At 49.7% G+C, this 26,785-nt stretch overlaps 1 protein-coding gene across 1 annotated transcript; it reads left to right on the top strand.

Annotated features, from left to right (window-relative positions):
• Positions 1-490: 490 nt before the first annotated feature.
• On the top strand, positions 491-25,769 carry LOC110479436 (cystathionine beta-synthase-like). The gene is made up of 16 exons (XM_031506364.2): positions 491-502; positions 2,391-2,533; positions 8,749-8,855; positions 10,702-10,836; positions 11,852-11,931; positions 13,111-13,242; positions 14,177-14,246; positions 15,998-16,089; positions 17,638-17,763; positions 19,131-19,215; positions 20,768-20,873; positions 21,385-21,456; positions 22,626-22,760; positions 23,319-23,427; positions 23,771-23,855; positions 25,672-25,769. Exons 1-16 carry the CDS (start codon positions 491-493, stop codon positions 25,767-25,769), a joined length of 1,587 nt encoding a protein of 528 aa, XP_031362224.2.
• Positions 25,770-26,785: the final 1,016 nt, after the last annotated feature.

Raw genomic sequence — 26,785 nt, forward strand, 5'->3', positions numbered from 1 at the left:
GGAAGCAAAGTTGGCTGGGAAAGCTTTTGCTGGCTGCAGGATCCAAGGCATTTTGGAGTGACTGTTCTGCACCCTCCTGGTTTCCTGCTGCTTTCTGAGGCTGGGGTGGTGTCTCTGGAAAAGCAAATGTGGCTGAGGGCCTGGTGTGGGGTTGGAGCAGAGTTCACTGTCTGCTTTAGCTGTGGAGCCAGGTTGCAACGGGAGGTTGTTGACCTCCATCTTCAGAGATGCTGTGGGGCTGCTGGATAAGGAGAAGGTTCAGCCACACACCATGGGCTGTTCCATCCCTCTGCTGTTGCTGGAGTAACTGTGGGGTGTTTCTGTGTTCCAGGGACAGCCCAGCCCTCAGGGACCAAAGCCCAGCCCCATCCTCCCGGCCAGCGTGGAAACCACCAGGGAATCACGGCGTGGACCTCGGGCTGTCCTGCCACGCTGCTGCAAAGAAAAACTCCCACCAGGAGGGTGAAAGGAGCAGGCAAGCAGGAGGAGAATGGCAGAAATGGTAATTAAGGGTGCCCATGGGCTCATTTGTCAAACCACAAAGAATTCAGATAATCAGGACTTAGCCACAAGAGCGTGCTGGCCACTGTGAGCCACAGTTACTGGCAGGGAGCCCAGGGAATGAGGGGGGACAGGGCTGTGGCATTATGGCCTAGGGGGGAGATGAAGCTCCCCAGCAAAACTAAACTGGATTTCCCATGGCCCCTCCACGTGGCAGCAGGTCTGGCCCTACTGCAGGCAGTTCTCTGTGCTTAGAAATGGGAAGTTTCTTCTTTGAGTCACTGGTTTGGTTCTGTGAGATGGCAAAATGATGGCTCTGTCCCCAGCCTGAAGTTAAATGCAGAAGGAAAGTCCAACATCATGTCTTTGACCATTTCTGCTGCAGCAAAGGTAAGGAAAGGGTTAGATTTGCTCTAATTGCAAAATGCACCACCACAGAGGTGCAGGGAGGCAGAGCAGACAGAACAGCTTTCATCATCAGTCTAAGTGAGACAAAAGTCTCCATCCATGACCCTATGGAGTTTCAAGGTCCCTTTGTTCATGAATGGTTGAATCAAGGTAAATTCATTCTGTGAACAAGCCAGAAAAGGAACATACAGATATCAAAACTCATATGGGTTTTCTCCATGTGGTTTGTTTCCTTAGCACAGATGAGTGATGGATGGATTGTAGAGAGGATCAGAGCAGAGAGGTCACACCAAACCTGCATGTAACCCTTGTTTCTGCTATTGTTCAGTAGTAGCAAATGCTGAAAATAAATTTTAAGCCCAGACTCTTTCTTTTGTCTGTATATGCACCAGCAATACAGAGAGGACAGCACAGAAAATTGCCTTCCTACAGAGCACTGATGCCATCAGGGCTCACGTGCTTAAAATCTGCTAGTGAACTCAACCTTTTCTAGCTTGTTTAACCCTTTTCTCATTCCAATTTTTTATCTGCTCTGCCTCTGTAGTTGTTCCTGATGATACCATTCTGCCTTATTATTTATTGCTCATTATTTGATGCACCTTCAACTCCCCCAGGATTTAGATCCTGCTCTCAGCACCAGCCTCTTGTCTCATTTCCAGCCTGATGAATCTTCCTCTCTTAAGCTGCTTTACTGTGGGAGTTGCTCAGTACCCCTGAGCACCTTTGCTGTTTTATTTTTGTTGGTTCTTTTTTCTCAATTCTAATACACTTGGGTGCCAGAGCAGAGGTGACCTCTAAGTCCCACCATCACCATAAAAGCACTCTCCAGTTATTGCTGGATGGATTTACCTGCAGGTTCTTCACTGCTAGGGTGAAAAAAAAAAGCTGTTCCTGACCAAATAATTAAATTAGGAGCATAAAATGCCCAGATGAGACATGGGCACATCTAATCCAAAAAACAGTTTTGTCATGGAATCATGCAATTGGCTAAGGTTGGAAAAGGCTGTTATGATCATCATATCCAAACCAGGAACCCACACCACCATGCTCACCATGACTCTGTCCTCAAGTGCCACATCCACACGAGTTCTGAACACTTCCAGGGATGGTGACTACACCACTTCACTGGAAATTCCATCCAAATGCTTTAAAACCCTTTCATGACATTTTTTCCTAATTTATAATCCAATTGTTTTTCTAGTGTATAATCTCCCCTGGGGCAACTTGAGTCCATTTCTTCTTGCCACACCACTTGCTCCCTGGGAGAAGGGACTGACACTCCCCTCACTACAATACCCTTTGGTTCATCTCCATCCAACCTCCTTCCATCCCTACAACCTCCTTACCCACCTAGATCCATGTGGTTGTAATGCCAGCAGGATGCTCCAAGCAGCCTGGCCACCCTTCCTTTACACCCAAATGCCATTTTTTCCCCCTTTTTTCTCCCGGGTGTCTATGTGACCTCTGTTTCCACCCCACAGGAGCTGAGTAAGAAGTGTCCCCTGGTGAATGGCAGGGCTGCAGGAGCTCAGGACAGCACATGGACCCTTCCCAACTTGCCCAGTAGGTGCACGTGGACAGCCACAACGCCTGCCAGCAAGTCTCCACACTCCTGTGTTCCCTTGTAAGTAATTCCTCCGTGCTGCTTACTTCAGGGTGCAGTTCAGCACCTTTTCCTGGAGGTGAAGTTCTCCTGTTACACCAGGATGGTTGTGGCCAGAAGCCAGTTGTTGTGTTAATGATGGTTTATTTTACAGACGGCAAAAACAGCTTAGTAGCTCCTCTCCAAAAAGATCTTTTTCACTCCCTTTTATTTTGCAGAAGGATGTGGCTGGCTCGAGTCTCAGCTCTGTGTTTTCCAGAGCATCTTCTTGTTTGGGGCATCTTATTTTAGATGGCTGAGAGGCCTTCAGAGAAATGGATTACCAGGGCCTGGGCTTTTGTATCAGTAGCAAATGGCCACAGGGCAGGGAAAAGTGCTTCCTCTGAGCTGCTCCTGCCCTCACAGCAGCAGGGTGACGTGAGGGCCCAGACTAGTCTTGACAAGAGGTGCTTTAATGACCCTGCAAACCAGACACAGACAAGCTACTAAAGATAAGGCTGTCCCATAAATGTCAGAGGAACTGCAGCAAGCGGAGTACAACTCCTGGAATCCAGCTCCAGGAGCCATGGAGGTGCAGCACTGCCCTGCATGGTCATGCCTGAGCTCATGGCAGGCAGGACAAGGCCAGGGCACAGCCACCAGCGTGTGGGGAGCCCAGAGCAGCCTCTGAGGCTGCCCATGAAGGAGGGAAGGATGGAGGGCAGAGCCCTGGAGCTGCTCCAGCAAGCTGTGCATCCAGGCCCTCGCCCAGTGCAGTCCCTGCAGCTGGTGCCCAAGGATAGAATCAGCTCTTTTCAGGCAAAATTATTTTTTTCCCCCTCAATTATCATTCTGAGCAAGATATATATATTTTTTTTTAGCCATTTAGCATCATGGTGGTGCCAGTGGCTGGGCCCATCCCACCCCCAGACAGGAGAAGGAGAGACATCCCCCAACGCTGGGCATCAAACACTGCTCTGGGAATGGAGTCTGGCAGTGGGGGCCCACACAGTGCTGCTGGGGCAGGAGCTGGAACATCACCTGTGAGAACCCCAGCCTTGCTCTGGGGTCTCATGTGGTGCTGAAATTTCTCCTCCAACCCGTGACTCCAAAGAAAAACTGTGCAGCCTGTTGCTGTTCAGTCTCAAGGCAGTTTATTGTGAGTTATCTAAAAGATTTTCTTCTCAGGCTGTGGCTGTTTGGTCAGCAGCCTGGGTAGAGGCACACACACACCCTGACATCCTCTCTGTCTGTGTCTTCTTCTTCTCTCCCTGCCCAGGGCTGCTGCTATCTTTTATATGATATATTACGTATTACATGTTTATAGTTTTCCCCCAATACCTACTACCTATATTACAAAGTGCTTTTCTACTCCAAACCAATCCATGAGTGCCAGCATCACCAAGAACATGGAGGCAAGGAAGAAGAAGGAGGAAGAACAGGATCAGCCCACTTTCCTCCATCTTAGAACTTCTGACCCCCATGTACAAAGTGAAAACCCCCCTGTACAGGTGCTAAAACCCCCCTGTACAATACTAAAAAAATTTCCCCTCTACTTTGTAATTACTTTTACTACACTATCTAACCCTTTGTGACTGCTTGTTCTACCTCCAAAGTTGGTAATTCATTCTATGCCTCAAACTCAAAATCACAGCTGTTTGCAGCTGCCTGCCAGGGTCTAAAATTCTTCTGACCAAGATCTGGAACCTCTAAAAATGTCTGAGAGACATTTTGAGTTCCCACAATCACCCACGTGTAGCAGGGTAGAAAACACACTGGGACACGTCACACCTCTGCAGCAGTGCGTGCAGGGAGAGGTGATTTGGTTTCTCTGCTCTGGATAAGCCACAGAGGGCAGCCAATGGAGCAAAAATCTCTGGACTTCCTGAGATTCCCAGCTGAAATCTGATTGAGTTTTAGGGGTAGAAGCAGAGGGAGGGAACAAGATTTTATTTTAATGAAGAATATTAAATATTTAATTTTTTTTTTTTCAGAGATAGAGAGGTAGACTAGTTCAGACATCCCTCAGTCTGGTTCTGACCCAGCACAACCTCAGCAGGAACCCTTTGCTTTGCCAGGACTGGTTTTCTCCTGGACATCTCAAGGAATAGCAAGCCATGAGTAAAAGCTGGAATCTTAGGGGAAAACCACCCTTGTCTGCTGTCCTGAAGTGATGTCAGCATCTGCAGATGTGTAAAGCAGTAACTCAGGCCACTCTCCAGAGAGCCAGGCTCCAGTGAAACCTTACCTGAAGGAGCCCCACTGAAATCCCCGAGCTTTTCAGTGGCTTTTGGAGCAGATGGGCAATGGCTACAGCTGTGGGGGAAGCTCATTCATTGTGGCATTGCCTCACATTTGGCAGCACTCAGCAGAGCCTGAGGTGTCCCTGCCAATGCTTCCCACAGAGGGAGAGGTAATTTCTGGGCCATCATTTCTGGGCTAGTGAAACGTGGATGAAAAATTAAACTTTATAATTTTAATAAAGATTTGTAGGGAATGGGTATGTTTATTTGCAATGTCGTGTGTCAGAACTCTGGCTTGGTTTAGGGGTTCTGTGTGGTGGTAAAGTCTCCTAACTTGTACTTTTAAAGAAAAGTCAGCTTCTTGTTGTTTGGTTTTAAGGTAGCTTATTATAAGTTATCTAAAAGATTGTTTTCTTTGGCTACTGTGGTTTGGTTAGAAGCTCAGGTAAAGGCACACACACCCTTGACACCCTCTCTGTGCTGTTTTTTTTTTCTCTCCCCCTGCCCAGGGCTGCTTTTCTATCTTTTATATGGTATATTACGTGTTACATGTTTACAGTTTTTACCCAATGCCTATTACCTATATTAAATGGTGCTTTTCTATCTTTTATATGGTATATTACGTGTTACATGTTTACAGTTTTCCCCCAATGCCTATTACCTCTATTAAATGGTGATTTTCTATCTTTTATATGGGACATTACGTGTTACATGGTTACAGTTTTTCTCCAATACTTATTACTTCTATTAAATGGTGCTTTTTTATTCTAAACTAATTGATAAGTGCTAACATCATTAAGAACATGGAGGTAAGGAAGAAGAAAGAGGAGGAACAGGACTAGCCTACATTCTTCTATCTTAAAACCTTTGACTCCTATGTATAAAGTAAAAATCCCCCTGTACAGGTGTTAAAACCCTTTTGTACAACACTAAAAAATTCTTCCCTTTACTTTGTAACTACTTCTACTATAATATCTAAACTTTTGTGACTGCTTGTTCCACCTTCAAAGTTGGTAAATTATTCCATAGCTCAAACTCAAAATCACAGCTGTTTGCAGCTGCCTGCCAGGGTCTCAAATGCTTCTGACCAAGGCCTGGAACCTCCAAAAATGTCTGAGGGACATTTTGAGTTCCAATAGTTGTGGACACATGTGGGTATTCATTGCCCCTTAATGGACATGCATACATCTGAGAACTCCTGATCTTTTTTATTACCTTTATTAATTTCTATAGGCATAGAATTTCACAATAGGTTAATAAATGCATATTTATTTTGCTGATTTCACATTACACTTACAACTAGTTATAGTTGTAGTTAGTTTTTGTCAGTACAGAAAGAACTCTTGGGTTACTCTGCCCTGTTTGTTTTAAGGTTTGAGGAGTCTTTTGTCTCTCTTATGTTTTAGTGTGGAAATGTGCGTTTTTTTTTCCCTTAGCTGGAGTAGTTTTGCTAAGACTGTAGTTACTAGACTAAAAGCATATTTAGCAAGCTCAAAGCGGCACATTTCACTTAAATCTAAATAGATTTTTACTCTGTTAAATTTTTACTCTGTCTCATTAGAGATGCGGGGAGGCTGGAAGCTCTCGGTAGTAAAGACCTTCACTAAACCTGCACTGATGATGATGAGGTGCTCACTGCAGGATGAGAGGTGCTCATACCCTGTTGGAACTCAAAATGTCTCTAAGACATTTTTAGAGGTTCCAGATCTTGGTGAGAAGAATTTTAGACCCTGGCAGGCAGCTGGAAACAGCTGTGATTTTGAGTTTGAGCCATGGAATGAGTTACCAACTTTGGAGGTAGAACAAGCAGTCACAAAGGGTTAGATAGCATAGTAAAAGTAGTTACAAAACAGAGGGGAATTTTTTTTAGTATTGTACAGGGGGGTTTTAGCACCTGTACAGGGGGGTTTTCACTTTGTACATGGGGGTCAGAAGTTCTAAGATGGAGGAAAGTGGGCTGATCCTGTTCTTCCTCCTTCTTCCTTGCCTCCATGTTCTTGGTGATGCTGGCACTCATGGATTGGTTTGGAGTAGAAAAGCACCATTTAATATAGGTAGTAGGTATTGGGTAAAAACTATAAACATGTAATACGTAATATATCATATAAAAGATAGCAGCAGCCCTGGGCGGGGAGAGAAGAAGAAGACACAGACAGAGAGGATGTCAGGGTGTGTGTGTGCCTCTGCCTCGGCCGCTGACCAAGCAGCCGCAGCCCGAGAAGAAAATCTTTTAGATAACTCACAATAAACTGCCTTGAGACTGAACAGCAAGAGCCTGCACAGTTTTTCTTTGGAATCTTGGGTTGGAGGAGAAATTTCACCACCACATGAGACCCCAGAGCAAGGCTGGGGTTCCCACAATACCCCACTTGCAGAACCTGGAGGGAGGGGTGTGAGGTCCCCGAGTCATCCAGCGTGTCCCCCCTGCACTGCTCGGGCTCCCTGCCAGCACAGAGCCACCAGCCTGGCCGTGACAGGGACAGGAGAGCTCCAGTCCAGTGTGGAGGGGCGATGGGAGGTGAGAGCTGTGCAAAGCAGAGCTGAGCACCTGTGAGAATCCCAGCCTTGCTCTGGGGTCTCATGTGGTGCTGAAATTTCTCCTCCAACCCGTGACTCCAAAGAAAAACTGTGCAGCCTCTTGCTGTTCGGTCTCAAGGCAGTTTATTGTGAGTTATCTAAAAGATTTTCTTCTCGGGCTGTGGCTGCTTGGTCAGCAGCCTGGGCAGAGGCACAAACACACCCTGACATCCTCTCTGTCTGCTGTCTTCTTCTTCTTCTCTCCCCATGCCCAGGGCTGCTGCTATCTTTTATATGATATATTACGTATTACATGTTTATAGTTTTCCCCCAATACCTACTACCTATATTACAAAGTGCTTTTCTACTCTAAACCAATCTGTGAGTGCCAACATCACCAAGAACATGGAGGCAAGGAAAAAGAAGGAGGAAGAACAGGATCAGCCCACTTTCCTCCATCTTAGAACTTCTGACCCCCATGTACAAAGTAAAAACCCCCCTGTACAGGTGCTAAAACCCCCCTGTACAATACTAAAAAAATTCCCCCTCTGTTTTGTAGCTACTTTTACTACACTATCTAACCCTTTGTGACTGCTTGTTCCACCTCCAAAGTTGGTAACTCATTCCATGGCTCAAACTCAAAATCACAGCTGTTTGCAGCTGCATGCCAGGGTCTAAAATGCTTCTGACCAAGGCCTGGAACCTCTAAAAATGTCTGAGAGGCATTTTGAGCTCCAACAAGCACCGAGGGAACGGGGCTTTTTCACCCCGTGGCAAAGTGATGTCCTTGGCTTGTGACCAGGATGTCACCCAAATAAACACAGCCCTGGTCAATCTGTGAAAGAGCTCGAGGGTGTGACTTCCCTGGCGAGGTGTCTTGGGCAAACAGATCTTTTTCAGGTTGCAGTTGCTGTGGTTCTTGGCTTCTGCTGGAGCCTGACAGCGACTGGATTTCACTGATCACAGAGCTGGGCTTAATGTTTGCAAAACACCCTCCAGAACCTGCTGAGGTTTGGGCTTCTCTGATGGCTTGGAGCTATCCTTGCAAGTTTGGGAGTCCTGGCCAGCAACACTTGGCCCAGAGGCAGCTGGAAACGTGGGGAGCAGAGATGAGGCTGGGCAGGTTGGGGAAAAGAGGAGGAGCCTTCTGCTGTGTCTCCTGGTTTTCTCACCCACGGCATAAAATCCTAAGGCTTGCCAGCATCTTCTCACTCATAGATCTGGTCTAAGGTTTTGCAGGGCAAGGCATTTCAGAACAACTCTGAAAATTAATTAGCTTACTTTTTATGTAAAAGACCTAATAACTCATGATGGAGAACTGTAACTAACTCCTGGTGCCACTAATTGTTGATGGGGATTTTTTCTCTTGGAGTTGGGGCGCCTTTTGATGGCCTTGATAAAGTTGCTGAAACCTCTCTCAGATTTTCTCCTGACTCATGTTGCACAACAATAGCTTTGATTTGACTTCTTTTTGTTTTTTTCCCTGCATTATTTCAGGACAGAAGAAAAGAAGATCCTGCCCAATATCCTCAAGAAAATTGGCTGCACCCCAATGGTCCAAATCAACAAGATTGGGAAGTCCTATGGGCTCAAGTGTGAGCTCTGTGAGTGTCCCCTTCCCACCAGGTTTTTGCATGCCACGAGGTGAGGGTGAGGGGTGGTGCTGGAGGGGGGCTTCAGAAGGGGCTCTGTGAGAGGAACATAGATGGGGAGGGGCAGATGTGGCTCATGTTGGGCTCTCCTGCTTATTAGGCAGTAATTTCTTGGGCCAAACAGGAGGTTTCAAGCAGCAATGAGCAGGGGGGCAATGGGAGTGAGGCATCTCTCCTGCCAGATAACAGCAGCATAAGCTCAGAGCGGAGCTGGCCTAAATTTGGGGATGGATCTAAGCCCTCTCCCCAAGGAGATGTTAGCTGCTGCTGTCTCATGTAAGGCTTGGCTTTAGGTTGGTCCCCTACAACCACAAGGATGACAAACTCAGACCTGTGCATGTGGACTCCTCAGTCTCCTTTCCTATAACTCCTAACCCCAATGATTAATTTGATCCAGACTGGGCAGAAGGGCAGGTTCTGAGAGGCAGAGAGTGCCATGGGTGTCACACAGCTGAGTAAGGAGAGACTTGCTGAGCACTCATCCTTCATGCAATGGCCCAGCAGAGCCCTGCAGTGCTGGGTGGCAGCCAGACCCCACTGAGCTCACAGACATGGGGAGCACCCTGGGCTTTCCCACCTGATCCCTCCTCGGCATCTGGGATCCTTGGGCCACCAACCCTGCGACCTCCACGCTGCACTGCCTCCCCCTGCCCACAGTGAGAGCTGAGGGGACACAAGGGGGAGAGCTGGTGGAGGTGGGAGGACAGATGTGCAGTGCCTGGTGCAGCTCTGGAGCAGCCTGTCTCTTGGAGGATGCCTGGCTGGTGCTTTTGGGTGCTGGGAAAGGCAGGCAGATCCCATTTTCTGGGATGGTGTCTCCCTCCCCTGGCACAGGAGGGGAAGGAGAGCAGAACAGGCAGAGCAGCTCCACGGTCCTGTCTGAGCCCTGTGTCAGCACAGAGCCCCTTCCCCAGCCAACACAGGAATGCCTGCAGCACAGCTGCCTCAAGGAAGCAGCCACAGCTGGATGGGATTGCCTGGTGTGTGCTGTGCCCCCAGGGATGCTGCAGTTGTGGCACTTTGCAATATAAAATGTAAGGATGAGCACAAGATTTCCCTTCCCGTTCAGGCTGCTCAAGTACAGGGCTGATTTCTCAGCCTCAGGTCTCTGCCAGGCTGAAGTGAAACACCCCTGGAAATCCCCATTTCTCCCTGTTGTTCATAAAACAGAGCTCAGCAGCACCAGTTCAGTCGCAGACGTCCATCAAAGGCTTGGTAAGAAGAATCCTGTGGTGTGGAGGCCCCAGTGAGGACTGAGATGTGCCTTGCAATCTGAACGTGCCTTGGAAAGTTGCTTGGTTTGTTGCTAGCTCAGTGAAAGAAAATGTAATTTGGCCTGACACTTGAAAATGTTCTTTCTATTGTTTGGGATTTTTTATGGCACCTCAGTCAGGACTACAGATCACCCCTGCAAAAGGGGAGCTTTGTAGGTATCTCTGAAAAACCTCAATGCCTGGATAGACAGTGAGACCTTGCTGCTAAGCCTTGCCCACAGAAGAGTCCTCGAGGAGTGTTGTACCAGTGTGGGACCTCCCACCTTGCAATGACCGTGTCCAGCTGATTTTAAACCCATCCTGGGCTGTCCAGGTTGACTTCAAACCCATCCAGGCTGGAGGAAACACAGGGGAAAGAAGGACTCTGTGCTGATGGATAATCCCAGGAAAGCAGATGGTGGATGCATTCTCCTGAGCAAAGGACAGGCCTGCAGAGGAGGAAGAGGTGTCCCAAAACTCCAGTGAGGCCTGGAGGAGCAAGGAGCTGGTGCCTGATGGAGTTTCCCCTTCCTTTCCCTTTCCAGTGGCAAAATGTGAGTACTTCAACGCCGGGGGCAGCGTGAAGGACCGCATCGGCCTCAGGATGGTGGAGGATGCAGAGAGAGCTGGGATTATCAAACCAGGAGACACCCTGATTGAACCCACTTCAGGAAACACAGGTGGGAAGGGCAGGGATGCTCCCTCTGCCTGGGAACTGGGCAGGGTGGAATTTCTGAGCAGCAGGGATTTGAGGAGCACTTGCACTTGGAGTTACAAGGTGGGCTCTGGCTCCATGTTCCCCTCAGCTCCTCTCCTGGTGGCCATGGGCTTCCTGGGATGATGAGGTGCCTCCTGAAATTCCTGAGGGTCCTGTGAGGATCTCACACCTGCACAGGTGTGCCTGGAAGGTCTCCTTGTGGCAAGGCAGGCAGCATCAGGGGCTGGAGCATCCCTGGGTGTTTTCAGGCTGGGAAGCTTTTGAATTCTCCGGGATTCCCAGAGACCATTCCCCTGATGGGTTGGAAGAGAATTCCTGTGGGTTTTGCCCTTGTTGCTGTCACTTGTCACCCCAGCCACCCCCAGACATGGAGCCAAGGGGATCTGTGCTCCCCAGAGCTGTGTCCCATGTGGATCACACTGGCTCCCTGCCTGCCTGGGGCAGCTGGAATGGCACCAGGCTCCCTGCAGCCCCTGGCAGGGACACGCTGCTCCTTCCTGCTGCCTCACCTTCCTGCTCTGGCTGGGAGCAGCTGGCTCCATCCATCACCCCCATGAAACCAGAGCAGAGGTGCCCTTCGCCTGCCAGCCTTGGAGTGACGTGCAGAGTCCTGTGTGTCTGTCCCCCACAACTGACAGTGCTTGGGGGAGGCATTCCTGAAGCAAAATCACTTCTCTCCCATGTTTCCAAAAGCACAGGAAGATGCCTGAGCCTCGGGGAGGGGAGAAAAGCTCTCCCCAGCCCTGCCATTCTCTCAGTGCCAGCCCTGGGAGCAGGAGCAATGCTGCAGCTCCACTGGCCTGTCAGCACATCCTCCCACACTCCCTGTGCTCCCAGCACATCCCAGGAGGCTCGTGGAGGATACCCTCACCTGTGGCTTGTCAGTGACCATTTCATGGTTCCATCCAGGAAGAGGAGGAAGGTAGGAAGTGCCGAATGCTGTTGTCAACCAATTCCCTTTGCTCCCCACCACGCAGGAATTGGGCTGGCACTGGTGGCTGCATTGAAGGGTTACCGCTGCATCATCGTCTTGCCAGAGAAAATAAGCTTGGAGAAGGTCAGAGCTGTGTATGGTTTTACCCCACAGCTGGGGAACATCTCCTTCCTCTCTCTCTCTCTGCCTCTCCCTCCCTGGAGCCTTCTCCTTTAAAGGTAGATGAGCCTTGCACACCCACTGCCACAGCTGCTCTTCAGAACGTTGCTTCTTGAGGGGAAAAAAGCAGCCTGTGATGGCCTGGTGGCTGTCTGGTGTCAGAAGTGCAGCTGGGGTGGTGGGAGAGCCAAACACAGCGTGTGGCTGCAGAGAAACAGAGCAGGACCTGCTGCATGTGAAGCTCAGCAGGAGAGGCAGGCAGGTGCCAGGGCTATCCTGCCAGTCCTGCTCTACTTCCCCTCTGACAGCTGACAGGTCACTTGTCCCCACTGTGTATTGATGGTTTTCTTTCACCTGGAGGCACTTAGAGCTGCTTTCTCAGGGTGGTGTCTCAAGTCATTTGCACAAGAGCTGATGGTCAGGTGAGCACACTGTCCTGGAGATGGCAGAAATCCCTCACTGGTGAGCCAGGAGCTTCACAGACCACTCAGTTGAACTCACGCCAGTGAAGCCAGATTTGCACCCTGACCTGGCTCAAGAATGAGCCCTTCTCCAAAGTGTCACCCTCAATTCAACCTACATCTCACTCAAGCTCAGCTTGGATCAGATGCCACCTCCAGCTGCCATGGGCTTCATCTCCAGGTGTCCCAACACTGCCCTGTCCCACTGACAGACAGGTCTCCCAGAGGAGACACCCTAGGGCTGATTGCTCCTTCCCTGCCTTTAGTGAGAGAAGGGACTTAGGGCAAAAGCAGCTTTTTGATCATTCCCTTGCATGCTGGGGCTCCAGTCCCAGCACACAGGAGACACTGCTCCCTGTCCAGTTCCTTCTACCCTTTTCTCTGGCACCCAGGAGCAGCACACTGTCACCTCCCTCCACCCTGTCCCCAGCCTGCCCTCCAAGTAGGACAGGGCAAGAGGCCAGGCTCAAATCCATGTGCCAGCCTCAGGCAGGAGGCCCTGGGCTTCTAGGAGCATGTCAGAGATGGCAGAGTCCAGAACTGGACACGGTATCTCCACATGATAAACCTCTCCTGCGTGCAAAGCTGCTCTGGCATCTGGCACTGCCCTGAGCCCGTGGGTTCAGGTTACCATCCCTGCGTGGGATCAGCTGTGCTGCAGCTCCTCTTTTCCCTCCCAAAGGTCGATATTCTGAAGGCACTGGGTGCTGAAATCGTGAGGACGCCATGCGCCCGCTTTGATGCCCCCGAGTCCAACATCCGTATCGCCTGGAAGCTGAAAAGTGAAATCCCAAACTCTCACATCCTGGACCAGGTAAAGGCCGTCCCCCCACTGACTCTGTGTCCCAAGAATGTTTATAGGGTGCTCTCCAAGTGTGCCTGTGTTTGGGGGCTCCATTTGAACTGGCACCAGAGGCATATTTCATCAGTGTTTTATGGCATTTGAAACTCAATCACTCCTCTGCAAAGCACAGGGGGACAAACAAAATAAGGGACACTTCCAAACCTTCAACACTTCTGCCAAAGCCTGGATGTGGGCAAGGTTGGGTTTTCTTGCACAATTTAAAGACTCTTCAAATTGCTTCAGATTTGACTTTGACCTGAAAAAAAAACATTTTAAAGCCTAGTTAACAGCCTCTGTTCTGCTTCAAAAATATACTTCATGCTGTAAAGGGCACACCCTGGTGACTCCTGTCAGAGGTTCCTGCAGTGCTGGGTCTTAGGCAGGAGGGCACTTGGTCTGACCCCTGAGTGAGGAGTCCTTGGAGTGCAGAAAAGTCAGACAAACTCCTTCCTTCTGAGAAAAAAAAAAAAAAAAAAAAAAAAAACAATAGTTCAAAGACTGAACGAGCTTTTCAGCTCATTTTTGATCCATGGGTGTGAACGTGGGGTGCACAAATAGCGATGCTGCAAAATCCCTCTGTGCATGAGAGCTGACTGATGATCAGGACAGCTTCTCCAGCCCACAGCTCCCAGCCTCTGAACCACCCCCACGCCTAATGGGCACCAAGTGCTGGAGAGTGAGTGTTTGTGGGCACACTTGTGGAAAAACCCCAGGTGGGCTTGGAAATCTGTCCCGAGAAGGACAAACAGGAGGAATAGCTGTGAGCTGCCCTGGTGGGGCGGCAGGCAGGGAGAGGAGGGGGCAGCTGCATGCTTTGGGTACAGCTCTGTCAGGAGCTGTTGCTGGTTTATATTTTATTTGACCTGCTCTTCACACTCCTGCTGTTCTCTGCTGGAATCAACAGTACCGAAACCCGAGCAACCCCCTGGCTCATTACGACACCACGGCCGAGGAGATCCTGGAGCAGTGTGAAGGTATTGTCTGTGCTGAGGGCTGCAACCCTCTCTGAGAGGCTTCATTTACATCACTTATTGACCTGAATGTCTAGAAACAGCCCAAAGGGCCTCTCTAGGGGCAGGCAGTATTATCTTAATAACGCTGACACACAGGGTGTAGCAACCTCTCCTAATCCACTCCAGATACACCTCAGCCTGCAGGGCTTCCCAGCTGTCCCCTCCCGCTGAAAAAGCCTGGGGCAGGAGAGAAACTTAAGAAACTCAGGTTGTACGTAAAGAATAAAGAATATGTCTCTTGGTGGCCACAGTGACCTGCCAGCTGGGAGCACAAGAGATCCCACGAGGTCTTGGAGGGGAATATAAATCCACCAGGGCATGGCAAGGCTGCATCTGACCCAGCGCTCTCATTTGCAAATCAAAACAGACTGAAACCTCACAAACAGTGATGCTGGAAGGGAGGGCTGGGGGAGGATAAAGGGCTATCCCAGTCCATGTTTGTGCAGATAGAAATGAAATTTACTGCCAGTTCTGGGAGCACTGTGAAACGTGAGCAGGACTTGAGGATTTTAACTGGAGAGCAGTTATCAGAGCAGTAAAAGCAGTCAGGTATCAATGGGAAACAAGAGAGCCCCAGCCTTCCCTCCACTACAGAGTGGGGATTTGCTCCAGCTGGCTGCCAGGGTTGCAGGTCCCCCTTTCCCAATGCAGCTGCAGCATCAGGTTCTGAAGGCCAGACTCCAATTCTGCTCCTACCAGCCCTAAACAAGAGGACACAGTCTCAAGCTACGTCACCGAAGGTTTAGGTTGGATATTAGGAAAAAATTTTTCACTGAAAGAATAATAAAATACTGGAATTGTCTTCTTAGGGAGGTGGTAGAAACACCATCTCTGGATATGTTTAAAAAAAGACTGGACATGGCACTTGGTGCTATAGTCTAGTTGTGGTGTTAGGGCATAGGTTGGACTTGATGATCTTAGAGGTCTCTTCCAACCTCATTATTCTGTGATTCTGTGATTAAATCTGTATCATTTCAGAGATGCCAGTGGGGCAGCATCTGGCAGAGGCAGTGCCAGGGCAAGCTCAGCCCTCCCTCCACTGTGGATGCCAACACAGGCTGAAAAGTTGTGCCTGTTGGTGATATTCACGTGTGTGACTGCTTTGATATGCTGTGCTTTGAAAGGGATGGGTGTGCTGAGATATTCCCTCCCCCTTAAGCCACTGAATCACAGAATATCCTAAGCTGGAGAGGACCCACAAAGATCATCAAAGTCCAACTTCTGGTCCTGCACAGGACACCTAAAAAATCACACCATGTGCCTGGGAGCGTTGTCCAAACACTCCTTGAGCTCTGGCAGGCTTGGTGCTGTGCCCACTGCCCTGGGGAGCCTGTTCAGTGCCCAGCCACCCTCTGGGGAAGAACCTTTCCCTAATATCCAACCCAAACCTGCCTTGACACAGCTTCATGCTGTTCCCTCTGTTCAGCAGATGCCAAAGAGGCAGAAATCATGGAGAGCTGCAGTGGGAGATCTGGAGGTCACCTTCAGCTCCCTGCAGTGAGGCAGGATGAGCTGTGCTCTGATCCTGAAAGCTCATCTGAGCTTCTGCTCAGCACCAGGCTTTGGCCACCAGCACAGCCTCTGCCTGACCTTTCCTCACGTGGGGCTCTGGTGGCCACAGGCTCTGCCTCTGCACAGGGCTCTGAATAAAGGGGAGGCCGTGCTGGGGGCTGTGCTGAGCCCTTGCAAACCCCTCTCCCCCCTGATCTCAGGCAAGGTCCACATGGTGGTGATCGGGTCTGGCACAGGAGGAACCATCACTGGTGTCGCCAGGAAGCTGAAGGAGAAGTGCCCGGAGTGCAAGGTAAGGCTGGAGGCAGGACTGCCAGGGTTTTCACGGAATCACAGAATGGTTTGGATTCGAAGGGACGTTAGGGGCTGTCCCAGTCCACCCTCCTGCCATCAGCAGGAACACTTTCCACCTGACTGGGTTGGTGAGAGCTGGCCTTGAACAATTCCAGGGATGAGGCACCCACAACTTCTCTGGGTAATCTGTGCCAGGGCCTCACTGTTGCTGTCGAGGCAGGATGGGAATGAAGAGGCTCTGATTCAGAAGGCTGTTGAGAGTAAACTCCCATTTATTCAAAATACACTGCTCTTTTATACAGAGCTCTGCAAGGACCAAATCCATTGGTTCTGAAGTGAAAACAACCCACCACCATTGGTGCAGAGTGCTTGACACACAGTGATAGAACTTAACTACAAACAATGTGAAAAACAAGAGAGATAAAGAATTATTTACATTCTTTCCCAGCTCTTTCCCAGGCCTCTGCCTGGATAGAAACTCTCGGTTTCTTTCTTTGACTGAATCTGAGACCCACACCCCACCACCACAATAAGGAATTTCTTCCTATTATCCAATATAAATCTACCCTCCTTCAGCTCAAAGCCATTCCCCCTTGTCCTGTCCCTGTATGTCATTTCCTGCCTGACCCCACAGCTCACCTGAGGGAGCAGTTGTTGTCTGCACCTATTTGTTCACAGCAATGGTGGCTTTTGTTGGAAGCAATTTGGTGATGTTTAGGTTGATCTTGACCCATCCAAGTGCCTTGTAGACCAAAGTTTCCACAGCCCCAGTAAAACCTCCCCCTGCCTGGTGCCTTGCCCTGTGCAGGACACTCTGGGAGCACAGACAAATGCTTCTCCTCTGCCACTGCAAAACCCTCTGTGCTTTAGGGTTAACATCACTCACACTGCTCATCCTGCAGAGCTCGTGCTTCAAGGCAGACTGGAGGCATGCACACACTGGCCTGGTCAGTGTGTGAGTGATCCCTGATCCACCAGAGGGGTGTGGATCCCTGATCCCTGATCCACTGGAGGACTGGGACGTGAGGCTGCCTCCCTGGCAGCGTGCAACTGCGTGTGGAGCAGTGTCACCATCACCTCAGCCCAGACACAAAGCTGTAAATAACCAGGGAGGTGTCACCATCAGCCAGCACGGCTAGATCCAGAAAGGATGTCTGTATCCACGGGTTTCCACAGGTTGGAACTCACTGGCTGGCTTCACCTAGAGCAGATTAAGGAGCTCTGGCACTGCCTTAAGGGCTGGGCTTTGGAAGTGGCAGGCTCTGCCAAAGGGGTGATGACAAACACCTTGAGAGTGATAACATTCAGTTATCACCAGTCACTTCTGCAACAGCTGAAGACTGCTGAGGATCTATTTTAAAAGAGAGTGAAAAACAGCACCTTTATATCCTGGAAGCTCTCCATGCTGCTAGTGATTAGGAATATTAATGAATATCAGGGGAAGGAAACACTGCTGATAAGGCTGTGGATAACTTTTCCATTTAATTTTGAATTTGGCTGTTTCTGAATTCCCATTTTGGTCTGACAAAATGTCTTTCTCTCCAAGATCATTGGCGTGGACCCCGACGGCTCCATCGTCGCTCTGCCCAGTGAGATGAACAAGACCAACACCACAACCATCGAGGTGGAGGGCATTGGGCACGACTTCATTCCCACTGTCCTTGACAGATCAGTGAGTAACCCTGTGAAGAGGGGCCTCTGCCTGCTCTCTGCTTGGCATCCAGCCTGCTCCCAAGGCCAGAGGTGTGCTGGCCCTAGTTTATCTTCCCAGTGCACAACAAGGTGTTGTGGGGGGATTGGGACACCCAGTTCCTTTCTGAGTAACTCTGATCATAACTGACCCACTGTCGCAGACACATTCTTCTTTCTTTCAGGACTTTTCATAGAGGAGCACAGAAATAAAAATTTCTTTTATTTTCTTTTATTTATCTATTTTCTTTTATTTATTTTCTTTCTATTTCTGCTCCTTGTTTTTCCCATGTGGAATGTGCTTGAAAAATCTTTTACCTGGGGTGATTGCTTGATTGGATTCTAGTGTGGATTGTTTGAGCCTGATGGCCAATCCAATCCACCTGTGTCTAGGCTCTCAGCAGAGGGTCACGAGTTGTGAGTTAGATATAGTAGCTAGAAAAAGTAGGTAGGTAGTTTTAGTATCTCCTTTAAATAGTATGTTAATATATTATAATACAGTTACAAGAAATCATTCAACCTTCTGAACTAAAATCAGACATCATCATTTCTTCCTACCAAGTTCACCTACATTTACAATAACCCACAAGGAGAAGGCAGAGGTGAAAAGCAGGCATGTAACACAGTGTGAGTGTCCTCTGCTCAGGCTGTGATCACACAGATGTCTGTGCTGAGGCTGCTCCTCATCACGCTGCTTTCCTGAGCCTTCTCTGCCTCAGGCACCACACACAGAGAGCAGAAATCCTGCACCATGAACAGGCTGGATGACAAGGTCCAAGCCCTGTAAGACAGCAGATCATGAACCTTGTAGCTCTTTGTTGTCAAGTTCCCTCTCAGTGTGTCAGCTGCCACAGGGCTTTTAATCCCTAACACAGGCTGCCTGTGTTGCCCTGGCCTCATTCTAGAAAGGCCCCTCACAGCCTCAGACCCCAGATTCTTTGTGCTTCCAGGTGTTAGCTACATCCCTGCTGTCAGCACATGGCTGCAGAGCTGCCACCTTAATAATCCAGGCTGGTTCTTGTAGCTGGATCCCATTTTGGCAAAATCTCAACCATTAATGTACCCTGGCCTGGGACATCATAAATACTCCTCCACATTAGGATGGAAAGAAAGAAACTGGACCTGTCAGGCATCCCTAACTTTCCAAGGAAAAGGTGCTGGCTGGAAAGGCGTGGGTGTCTGCAAGCAAGAACTCCAGACCATGGATGTTCTGACAAACGCTTTCAACAAGTGTGGAAGGCAGCTCAGAGCTGCCAGATGATGTGGGCATCAGCACCATGGTGTGCCTCAGAGGGTCAGGGCAGCCTGAAATGACATTGCCAAGACCCATGGTCCTTGCTTTCCTTGCAGGTGGTCGATCAGTGGTACAAAAGCAACGACAGAGACTCGTTCCTCATGTCCCGCAGGCTGATCAGAGAGGAGGGGCTATTGTGTGGTAAGCACAGAGCAGCCACAAGTGTTTGTTTTCCTAACAAACCTTCTGAACCTCATCCTTTTGGGACCAAAACGCTCCAGAGAATAGGTGCCCTCTGCATTTTGTGTCTGCTGGGTCAGCAGGGCTGAAAGGCTGAGCCTCGAGCTGTGCAGAGGTCACTGCAGACTCCAGAGGTGTGTCCCTCAGTCTGCTCTGGGGTCTGACTCATCAGCCACAGTAATTTTAGAAGTAATAATTCTCTCCTTGCTGGAGCACTTTTGCAGTGGAACTGGATCTTCAGGCAGTGTAGAGTTACAGAGGCTGAAGGGAGGATTAGTGGGGCTCGGGGCAGGACAGGTGGGCTCTGCCAGCAGCTCTGTGAGGCCGTGCTCGGTGTCACTGCCACACCAGAGGTGCCAGCTTTGGACCAGGAGGGTCTGAAAGCAAAGAAAGTGTGAGATGTTCTTACTGAGTATTCCTCCCTGTGCCAACAAGCTGTAAGTGATCCCACTGGCTTCCCAAAATGAACAGGTGCCCTCACACAGACTCTGCCTGTGCCCTAAGAGCCTCCACAGAGCATCAGCCTTGTTTTCAGCCCTCTCTGACACCAAGCAAACCGACACAGGTTTGCACCCGGGAGCAGACACTACGTAGGCTCGTAGTTACAGCTGACAAAAGCCCTGAGCACTCATATCCAGGGAGTTTTGGAAAAGATCAGGCTATATATATGTAATGAAACACTTAAATGTTGATTTAACCTAGCAGGCATGGAGTCACTGTGTTTCAACAGAAACCACTTGTTTGAACTCAACCATAATTTGTGAACAGCTTCGTGTTCCCTGAACTGCATTTTTCAGGGCTGCTCCTCGTTTGTTTGAAAAATGTGACCCAGGGATAATTAACCTGCTGTAAAATACGTGCTGCCTTGAATGCAGTGTGTAATTGGCACACAGATAGTGGAATGTGTTTGACTTCCAGTACTCAGACTGCTGGTGGAAGAATTGCCTCTGTAAAGCAGGGACCTGCTTTCCCTACGTGCAGCAAACCACATGCGTGCACACGGACACGGGGAGCATTCAAGCCTTCCCATCATGTTGGCCTGGTATTCCAAGCATGAATGTAATGTTTATGGGTTTTTTTCAGTCTTTACAGTGCATTTAAAGCCAATCTTTGGCTGCCAAGTATGTCAGCCAGGAGCTCTAGAGCTGGCGTGCTCTTCTGCTCATGTGAAGGGAGGGTGTGGCGTGGACAGCGTGTTCTGGGTGTCCCTGCATGGGACCTTTCAGCCCTTGGTCTGCCCACAGAGTCCCCACAAGAAGTGGTTCATGAAGTCCATGAGGTGACTTTCATGCTGCCTCAAAAGCCCAAGAGCCACCATATGAACACATCCCATGAGTCCCTACCTCTGCCTGGCCCTAAAGCCTGCAAGGCTTTGGGATGGATTGTCCTCCCATCCCCTGTCCCATGCCACAGGGTGCCACCTCTGCACCCTTATGTGGGGCAGCCTTTGCTTCCCACTGTGGGACAGCGGCCCTGGGCAGCCCTGACACTTGTGTCCCTCTCCTTGGTGCAGGGGGCAGCTCGGGCAGTGCCATGTCCGTGGCTGTGAGAGCTGCCCAGGACTTGAAGGAAGGTCAGCGCTGCGTTGTCATCCTGCCCGACTCCGTCCGCAACTACATGTGAGTGTCCTGCTTCCTCTCCTGCTTCCCAGCACCAGGCTGGGATCTCCTCCTGTGATGGGAGCTGAGCCCAGGTGCTTGGGGTTCTGGAGAGCCGCCCCGATAAATCTGATAGCAAGGCACATGCTGTGAGCCCAGAGCTGGGAGTCTCCCTCGGGCAGATCACGGGAAAAAAGCAAAGTAAACACCAGGGAGAAGGAACAGTCACCAGGGGATGGGTGTTGGGACACTTGGGGTTTATTTCCTCTCATCACTGACTCACTGCACGCAGCAGGACTCGGCCAAGCTACACCTTCTGAGTGTGCATGCCTAAAGTTAGGCAGGCAAATAGCTGGCGTGCTTCAGAGAGTCACTGAGCACCCAATGCTCCTGCTGACCTTAAAAGGGGCTGAGAGCAGCCAGCTGCAAAAATCATGAGAGCCCTGGGGGCAGTGCTGTGGGCTGGTGCACGAAACAAAGCACGACTTCTTCTGGAAGCCTCACAGACTTGCTCTTTGTTGGTGATTTCTAGGTCCAAGTTTGTGAATGATAAGTGGATGATAAAAAATGGGTTCCTAAATGAAGCCCAGGAGAACAAGCCTTGGTAAGAAAACTTCTGCTGGGATAAACTGTGCTAAGGGAATCAGCTTTCTGAGTCTGGAAATCATTATCTTCAAAGGAAAACGTTCCCTTTTAGTGTTTAGGAAAAACAAAGTAAAGTCCAGACCCCTCTGGGGAGGCTGTAATGTCAGCTTGTCTCTTTTGGGTGGTTCTCTCTCAGCTCTGCAATCAAAGTCTATAAAGGAGCCATTTCTGTCCCAAAGTAGCTGATCCACTCCCACATGGCAGCCCAGGCCATCTAGAGCCTCTGAAAGCCTCTTTCTACTGCACATCTGACATTCAAAGGACCATCAGGCTGCTGGGGAGGTGGGTCCCTGTTGTAGCAAGCCCTCTTTCAAACAGCTCTGCAGCTCTCTTCAGGCAGGGGACAGGAAATTTTCACCTTCCAGAGCTGCTGGCCAGAAAAGATGGCAAACTCTGCTGTCCCTTGGACACCATGGGGAAGGAGTCCCCTCAGGGAGTCACAGGCAAACTGCTGATGCCAGCTGATGTGTGGCTGGGAAAATCCCAGGTGCTTAGAAAAGCTCTTGGTCTCACCCAAAAGACAGCAGGTATTACTGATGTCGCCTTCTCCTTTACCAAAACATATTGTAAAATATTTCCTCAAAACTTAACACATTTCCAAGGTGTCTGGTTAGAGTCGCTCTTGGCCCTTCCAGGCTCCAGCATTGCCCTGCCTTTTCTGCAAGGACTCAGGGCTGAGATGTCTGGGAGCTGCTTGTGTTCCCCCACAAACAAGCTCAGCTTGTCCCCCATAAGTCACACGAGCATCTCTGCAAGGCTCTCTCCTGCAGGAGCTGCAAATGCTGCCTTGTGAGGACCAAGGATGCAGGACAAAGGAGTAAAACTGGTAGGTCAACCCATTTATGAGCTTGAAGTGAAGCCCTCAATAGTTTCCTTGGATTCAGGACAGCTCAGCACCTTGCCAGCTGCTGGTCTCATCCCTGCCTCTGGAGTTGCATGAACACTGGGCGTAGGGAAAGCTTGGCTTCAACAAGACCTGGCCGTGGTGGCGTTTCTGCTTTGGGTGTAGGAGTGGGGCTGGCTTTTCAGGCAGACAGAGAATCCCTCATCTCCTCTGGCCTTGCCCCCTGCTGAAGGGCACAGCTGTGCAGCAGTCACAGCTCAGCACTGCCATTTGTCTTCCAACAGGTGGTGGAACATCAAGGTGCAGAAACTGAACCTCTCGGCCCCTCTCATCCTCCTCCCAGAAGTCAGCTGTCAAAAGGCAATTGAGATCCTCCAGGAGAAGGGATATGACCAAGCTCCTGTTGTTGCTGAGTCAGGGTAACTATTTCTGCTCACTGCAGGAATCTTGGGCATTCGTACAGAAAAATCAGTCGTGACAAAGCTAAAGTCCCGTGTACTCATTCAGAGCTGGGGCTCTTGTGTTGGACTCTGATTAGTCCAACATTTTATTTTAGAAATATTATCTGCCTCCTTGTGAAGGTTCATCAATAGAACTCCTGTAAAAGGTCCAGTTAAAGCCCAATCCAGTGCCCACCAAACCAGAAGATGCTGGATCAGTGCACAGGCAAGGGGAGCCCAGGGGAGAGAGAGCTGGGGGGAAACCCACAAAAACAAGCAGCTGGAGAGCCCACGGGTTTTCCTTCTCCCAGCTGCTGAGTCCTGGGCTGCAACAGGAGATTTTAACTACTGGGGAGCCAACAGCTTGGTGAGGACAAAGCCTTCCTTGTTCTGCTCAAGTGAGGAGAAACCTGGTGCCTCCCACTGACTGCAGCAACAGTTCAGTCACTGACTTCAACAAGAGCAGAGCAAGCCCTACATAAAATGTGTGTTCTACCTCAGGTCTGACCTTCTGGAAAACTCCCTGTTCCCTTACAGGCTTATTTTGGGAATGGTGACCCTCAGCAACACCCTGAGCTCTGTGCTGGCTGGAAATGTGGAGTTCTCAGACCCTGTCACCAAGGTCACCTACGACCAGTTCTCCAAGGTACCACTGAGGCTGGGGATGGTGTCAGCCCCCCTGGGGACGGGGAGGGAGGGAGAGGTGCACCACCAGCACCCTGGGGTGTGAGAGGAGCTGGGAGAAGAGGTCAGTGAGAAGGCAGAGAGGAGTGGGGAGGGCCATGGTGACATCTTGGAGATGGGAGTAAGGACAAGCACCTGTAAAGGCTCTGCTGAGCCAGCAGGGCTCAGATGTGGGAGCTTATCACACCAGGACCAAGCACTGGCAGGGGAGTTCATCCAGCTGGGGAATCAGCACCCTCCAAAATCAGAGCTCAGCCATTGCCAGGTGAAGTAAAACGTTAAAAGTTACATTCTGTCCTGTTTAGATCAGCCTGGAGGACAGCCTTGGGAAGCTTTCCTGCATCCTGGAGAACGACCCCTTTGCTATCGTTGTACACGAGCAAATGCAGTGTAGGTATCTGCAGAAACTCCCCACGGCCTTGGCACAAGCACGTGAGAGGGGAAAGGGAAATTCTCAAGCTGATTGTGGCAGGTGTCAGTGCATCTGCTGCACCTGGGCAGCCCCTGAGCCTCTGCACCTTGAGGGGTTTCTGCTCTGCAAAGCCCTGGAGCTGCCCACTCCTCACCCATCTCTCCTCCTGACACCACAGAGATCAGGGGAGAGGGGCAAAGCTAGCAAAGGGGAAATTAGGGATCTCTCTAGACTTCTGTAGCCCAGGGACAAGGTCAGAAGGAGCATTTGGCCACATTGGGCAAAGCCTGGGTGGAATTCAGGCAGCTAAATTGAGAAAGCTGAGAAAAACTGGGGTGAGCATGAGCAAGCCCTGTGGCGTGGGTCACCAGGGGCACTGCTGTGTGTGAGCCTTACCTGGACCATGGCTGGGTGTAGGGATGCTGTGCCAGTCTGGGAACACCATTAAAGCAGGTTTTGTTGGTTTTATTCTCAATCCACTGCACAGCCACCTTCCCCTTGGTGTAGCAAGGCAGCCCAGCAGAGTCACCTGCAGCAGCACCACAGCAGCATCAGGATTGCTGACACATCAGTGGCAGCAGGGATCACCCCTCGTGCCTCCTCTGGCCCAAAAAAGGTGTGGTGGCAGGTGCTGCTCAGCACATCTGACCTGGCACACCTTTCCAGTACAATCACACCAAAAGGAGTACAGATTTGACCTTGGCTGGGAAAAGTGAGCAACACAAAAAGCAGTCAGAAGAGCCATGTTTAGGTCTTGTGAGTTAGAGCTGAAGGGTGTAATTATGCTGATTTGATGGGATTACACACTGAGCATGCAAAACATCCCTCAGGTGAGCAGTGGGTGACACTGCCAGCTGCCTGCTCAATGCAGGGCCTCCAAAACCCACCATGCCCAAACATCCCAAAACTTCCCTCTCCAGGGCCTGCTCCCCCAGAGCCCCATCAGCTCTGAAGCTTGCAAGTCCATCCATGTTCACACAACAGGTTGCAAACAAAAATCTGACACTCAAAACTGCCTTTGATGCACGTTTCCAATTCAGTCACCAAAATTAATTCCAGGCAGAATTTCCTTTCTCAGTTATGTTGCCATAAAATAAGGAATATCTCTTTTGTATCACATTTTGATATAAATTAAGTGGTATCAGCAAATTAAATGGCACCCATCAAAAAAAAATATCAGCCAGCTGTCTGCAGCACCTCTTGCTCTGATTTTCAAACAACACCCACTTGCTTTTCCAGAGCTGCTGTTTTAATGCTGTCACCCCCTTTTTTATTAATTTCCTCCCACACCTTTGGAGTTTGCATTTTATCTTGTGTCTGGGCTCTGGTGGCTAGTTTTTGTTTTATTTAAGAAAACATTTATCAGACAGTTAAAACAATTATTGAAGTGCTGTTTCATTAATGGTGGTGTAGGATGTTATGAGAACAGAGTAGAAAAGTGCCTGACTGCTGCTTTTAGAGACTCTCATTAGTTTGCTCTGAAAAGTTCTGTGGTGATAGGAGCAGGACTGGAACAGAGGTTGGCTAAAAACAACTGGGAAATTAAGTTTCCTGCTCTGGGAAAGGTGGGTAATTTGCAACAAAAACCTCTCTGGTGTGATCACATTAACCTGACTGAGGCTCCATCATCATTTCTGTGGAGGTAGAGCTCAGACACTGTCCTCTTTAGGGTTTTCTTTTAATAAATGCACAGCAGCCTCTGCACAGCTGGAAGGTGGTGAGAGGGCTGGTGGGGGTGGTAGTGTTCTTTTTTAGTTTTTTTTGCCACTGAGCTGGAATTTTCTGTGCTTCCAGACAGTGGAAATGGCAGCTCCTCCATGAAGCAGATGGTGTTTGGTGTGGTCACAGCCATGGACCTCCTCACCTTTGTCAGCAGGAACGACAAGAAGTAGCAGAGCAGCTCCTCCAGCAGGTCCAGGTGTGCCCCTGAGCCCAAACCACCTGGTCAAGGGAGCCTCTGGCCCAATCCAGCCAACAGATTCTCAAAACGCTCAGGAGAAAATTGTGATGTATTGTATTTGTCTGCCAAATGCCACCCACAGTATTACTAAAGAAATTGCGTTTAACAGCCTTGTGTGCTCACATGGAGCTTCCCAGGGCTGGGCAGGGAATGTGGATGAGAAGGAGATGATTGTTCCTGCCCAGATTTTAGCAGGAGGAGCTTTGGTGAGTTTGCCAGCTGCAGGTACCCGGGCACTGCCTGTATTGCAGCTGCTGAGAGTTTTCCTGACCCCTCGGGGCCACAAGAGCAGCAGGGCTGGGGGCAAGTCAGGGCACAGCTGAACCCTCCTGCCCCTCTCTGCCCACCCCAGGCAGGGCTGAGAACCCCCAGGAGCCATTCCTCCTCACCCCTGGGGATGTTTGCCTCCAAGAAGGCAGCAGGAGAGTGTACAAGTCTTAACTTCTTTTTGCCAGGGTCAGGATTAAAATGCATGAGATGGTACTTCTTGTTTGGAGTCTGATGTTTATTAGTTCTTATCCATATTACAGTCTCACAAAACCCTGAGTTCTGCAGCACTCCACTCCAACAAACTAAAAATGGAGCCCCATTTCCCTCTCTGCAAGGCCTTTTAAGGGTAAACTGTCCAATTGAGAAATGACACCTCAATTATTTTTACTTTTAGCCCAATAACCAACCACTCGTGCCCAAAATGGGGACTTTTTTATCCAATTACACAAAACCACCCAAACCCCTGGAGAAGAAGGTGAAAAAGAAGGTGAAAAAGAAGGAGCAACCTCCACCCTAAAACCTCCATCTTGCTTTATATCTATTCCTGTATTTTAAACCATTAAACTCTGAGTTTCCCACCCTGTGATATCACACACTTCTATTCAAACGCCACCCTCACAATCCCATTTCTATCATTCCATTTTGGAAGTGTTCTTCTTCTGCTGCTAAGTGGCTATT

This window comes from Lonchura striata, chromosome 2 (genome assembly GCF_046129695.1).
Source record: "Lonchura striata isolate bLonStr1 chromosome 2, bLonStr1.mat, whole genome shotgun sequence".
In the NCBI taxonomy this organism is placed as follows: Eukaryota; Metazoa; Chordata; class Aves; order Passeriformes; family Estrildidae; genus Lonchura; species Lonchura striata.

Excerpts from the sequence above, each read along its gene's own strand:
- LOC110479436 (XM_031506364.2), top strand. Across the intron at positions 14,247-15,997 it reads GATCCTGGAGCAGTGTGAAG|GCAAGGTCCACATGGTGGTG; the intron begins GTATTGTCTGTG and ends CCCTGATCTCAG. Across the intron at positions 23,428-23,770 it reads CCTACGACCAGTTCTCCAAG|ATCAGCCTGGAGGACAGCCT; the intron begins GTACCACTGAGG and ends TGTCCTGTTTAG.